The sequence below is a fragment of the Monocercomonoides exilis genome (assembly GCF_001643675.1).
Source record: "Monocercomonoides exilis strain PA203 chromosome Unknown scaffold41-876177, whole genome shotgun sequence".
Classification (NCBI taxonomy): Eukaryota; Preaxostyla; order Oxymonadida; family Polymastigidae; genus Monocercomonoides; species Monocercomonoides exilis.
In genome coordinates this window covers 50,502-53,944 of record NW_027150586.1, presented here as the reverse complement: position 1 = coordinate 53,944, position 3,443 = coordinate 50,502, and the positions used below count along the sequence as shown (strand labels likewise).

Sequence of the window (3,443 nt, the reverse complement as noted above, 5' to 3'; positions counted from 1 at the left end):
TGATTGATAAATAGAAACAAAAAATACTTCCAGACAATCCATTTTGCAATGCTTCAATATTTTCCTTCATTTTTTAAAAGAACTTTTGTGATAACGAATAAATGAAAGAAAATATAAAAAAATTGCTTTTTGATTCATTGAGATCAGCAAATCCATAAACCTTATATTAAGATGTGTAATTAATTATTTGGAGAATTCCTCATCTAATAGTGCTTTTTTTAAGATTAATCACCATGTCTTGAAGTTAATAACCAATAATTTTGTTGACCAAATGTTGAAGTTAATTAATATGAGCTTTTGAATGGTTGCAAATGATTTATCTTTACAAAACTTTTAAATTTTTTGTAAAGTTTTCCATCTAACAAAAATCATTTCACAAATCAATTTACTCCTTTGTTCTGTGTTCTCATTCTTTTTTCATTGATTCACATTCTGACGAATGCGAAAACGAAAACAATGAGACTGATGATTTTTCTTCGAAAATCGTCACTAATTTCTGTTCAAACATCTTCCCTGTCGATGCAATTGAGGAAAATTATATTGTTCTTCGCTTCTATTCAATCACATTTATTACGCAGTTCATCGTATGCAGTTCGCCATTTTGAGTGCTTGATTCAACCATCGAAGTGATTTCTCTAATAAAATTCTTTGGAACAAAAATATTAAAAAGCATTATTCCAGTAATCAATAATGATTTCGTCGCACATTTTTCAAGGAACTTTCATAAGAATTATATTCTTCTTACTCAATTGTATCGGATTGAACCTTCATTCTCATCCTAAAACAAACAGCAACCTCTGAATATGGTGTTGTTCACTGAAAACGAGTTGGAAGGGGTAGATGAGGCGAATGAGATGCACCCGCCATCTGTGGCAGTCTGTTGGCTCAACTGTTCTGAGTTGATGTTGGTGATGGTGCAGTTGGCGAGGGAGATGGAGAGGGCAGGGGAGGTGGCAGAGGAGAGGACACAGCTGGCGGGTGAGGCTATGGAGGTGATGTCGGTGATGTTGGAGGAGTTGAGGGTGAGGGGAGCGGTGAGGGAGGTGAGGTGGAAGATGCTTTGGCTGTTGAGGGCGAGACTGGTGATTGCTGTGTGGTTAAGGGCGAGGGAGCCAGCAGTGAGGAAGAAGAGGGGAGTTTTTATTGTTATGGAGGTTGTTCCGGTGATGGTGGTTGTGTTGAGGTTGAGGGAAGGGGAGTTTTCGGAGAGGTGGAAGAGGATGGGGGTGATTTGATTTGTGGAGTTGTGGGCGAGTGCGAGGGCAGAGACTGTGAGGGAGCCCTGTGTCTGTTGGAAGAGGGCAGACGAGGCAAAGGGTAGCGTGATGATGAAAAGGGTGGAAAAAAGAGAAGAAAAGTCAGAGAGGTTTGAATAAGAAGTGGATTCAATTCCAGTAATGATTATAATGTTGACTGAAGAAAATCATTTGACAAAGTTATCGAGAAACAGGAGGATTATCCATATTATTCAACAATTATTTGTTTATGAAGAAAGATAATTTTATATGCATCTTGTATTTTTATCTTTGTTCTTTTTCACTATTATTTTTATTTTTCTGAATTATGTAAAATATTTTATCTTATTTTTGGAATAAATAGGAAAAATAGTTTATTTGAATATTAGGATTTTTCTTTGAATTGGAAACTGATGCTTCAACCTCTTTTTAATTAATTTTGATGGAAAAGTTATTATTTTCTATATTCATTGTGCAATCGTGTAATATTTTTCAAGAAAAATGAATTGACATTGCTTCAATTAACAAAAGAGTATTCAATTTTGAAAGCGTAAATTAAAGGTTAACAAAACAAATATTTTTGCAAAAAAAGGAAAACAAATGTGAATGTCACTTAAACATAAAATTGATTGTTTCAATAATTTCCATTAAACTCCACAACAATTTTATGAATAAACAGTATTTTATCTGATAAAAAAGATTTTCCACAAAGGAATAGATACATTTTCAGATGAATAGCGTTTGAATGAACTAGTAAGTCACAATAGTAACAAGTCAAAATAGTGCACTTCCATTCACGTTTGTTGATTCATAGAAAAAGAACGATCAAATATGTGACAAATCATTTGATGCCTGTATCTATACTATGCTCCAAGAAAACTTACTGTTCATATGTTATTATTAATTCTCCACGTGATTCGATTTTCAGTGCACGAAGATAAAGAATTATTTTATTTTGAATATAAATCAAAAATAGAAACCGTTTCTTCCTTTTTTTGAATCGTACGTTATTTGTTCGAAGTTTTATCTCATCAAACAATAATTTTGGAAGTTTTTAACTCCATTTGTTTGCAAAATTTTAAGAAATGATATTTCTGTTCAGAAAAATGTCCCATAAATAATAAAAGATGTTATTTTTTCTCAATCATGAATAACAACAAAAATACTGTATTAAAAATTCAAATGAGAATATATTTGTAATTATTTTGTATTTACTCTTTTTGATCAAACCTTATTTTTTATTTTTGTCAGGTATTTTTTGCTATGTCCGGTATTTTTTGCACAATCTGTAGTTTTTATAATTGATGATTTTTTATGATCATTATCATTGAAAAACAAATAATATATATTTATTGGTATCTTCACTGAATCATTTCACATTTCATCAATAAAGAAATTTTATATTACTATAGTATTAATTAATGAATGTGTTAAATTCACTTGGATGTTTTTGTGTTTAGCCAAAAATATTTTTTAAGTTATCCCATTGGTAATGAATTTTCAAAAATGGCAGATTTTCATTCCGTTGTAAAGAGCAAATTGCAGAAAATAAAAAATAACCAGAATTGTTTATTGCATAGAAAAAATATGTTACATGCATAAAAGATGAACTGAATCGTTTTGTTGAAACAAAAAAAATTATTAAAAGTCAAATTTTCAAAAATAAAAATTATTTATTTCTTCATAAATACAGCACAACAAATAAAAATTTCAATATGGTTAGATGTGTTATAAACTGATGCATGAATGTGTGAATTATTATAATTTTATTTTTGAAACTTGTCGAGATATATGAATTTTAATAAAAATTCCGGGTTTTTTACCTTGTTACGTGTATTTTACTCATTGTACAACGTCGAGAAAAGAGGAAAAGAATTTGACATTGGAAAAAGAAAAAAGGAGAGAAAAAAGATATTCGAAGCGCTTGAGGAAGAAGGATTCGAAGATGTTGTCTGCAGATGCTTTGAAAGACTTGAAAAGGAGAATTCTGATGAACCAGAGCAAATTGAACTGTTTGATTAGGGTCATATTTTTATTGGTACCTATTTTTTTTATTGGTACCTAAAATTTTCTGGTTTTTTAAGCATTTGCAAATAAAGAAAAATAAACATAAACCTTTAAAACATCATTATTTACTATTTCCGAGAATATTTTTTTGCTTTTACCATTTTACTAAAAAGATCTTGAAATTTTTATTTTACAAATGCG

At 30.4% G+C, this 3,443-nt stretch overlaps 1 protein-coding gene across 1 annotated transcript; it reads left to right on the top strand.

Moving 5' to 3' along the window:
* Positions 1-803: 803 nt before the first annotated feature.
* On the top strand, positions 804-1,235 carry MONOS_17997 (uncharacterized protein; the record flags this gene model as incomplete). The annotated part of the gene is made up of 1 exon (XM_067870973.1): positions 804-1,235. One exon carries the CDS (start codon positions 804-806, stop codon positions 1,233-1,235), a length of 432 nt encoding a protein of 143 aa, XP_067722444.1.
* Between the last annotated feature and the right edge of the window lie 2,208 nt (positions 1,236-3,443).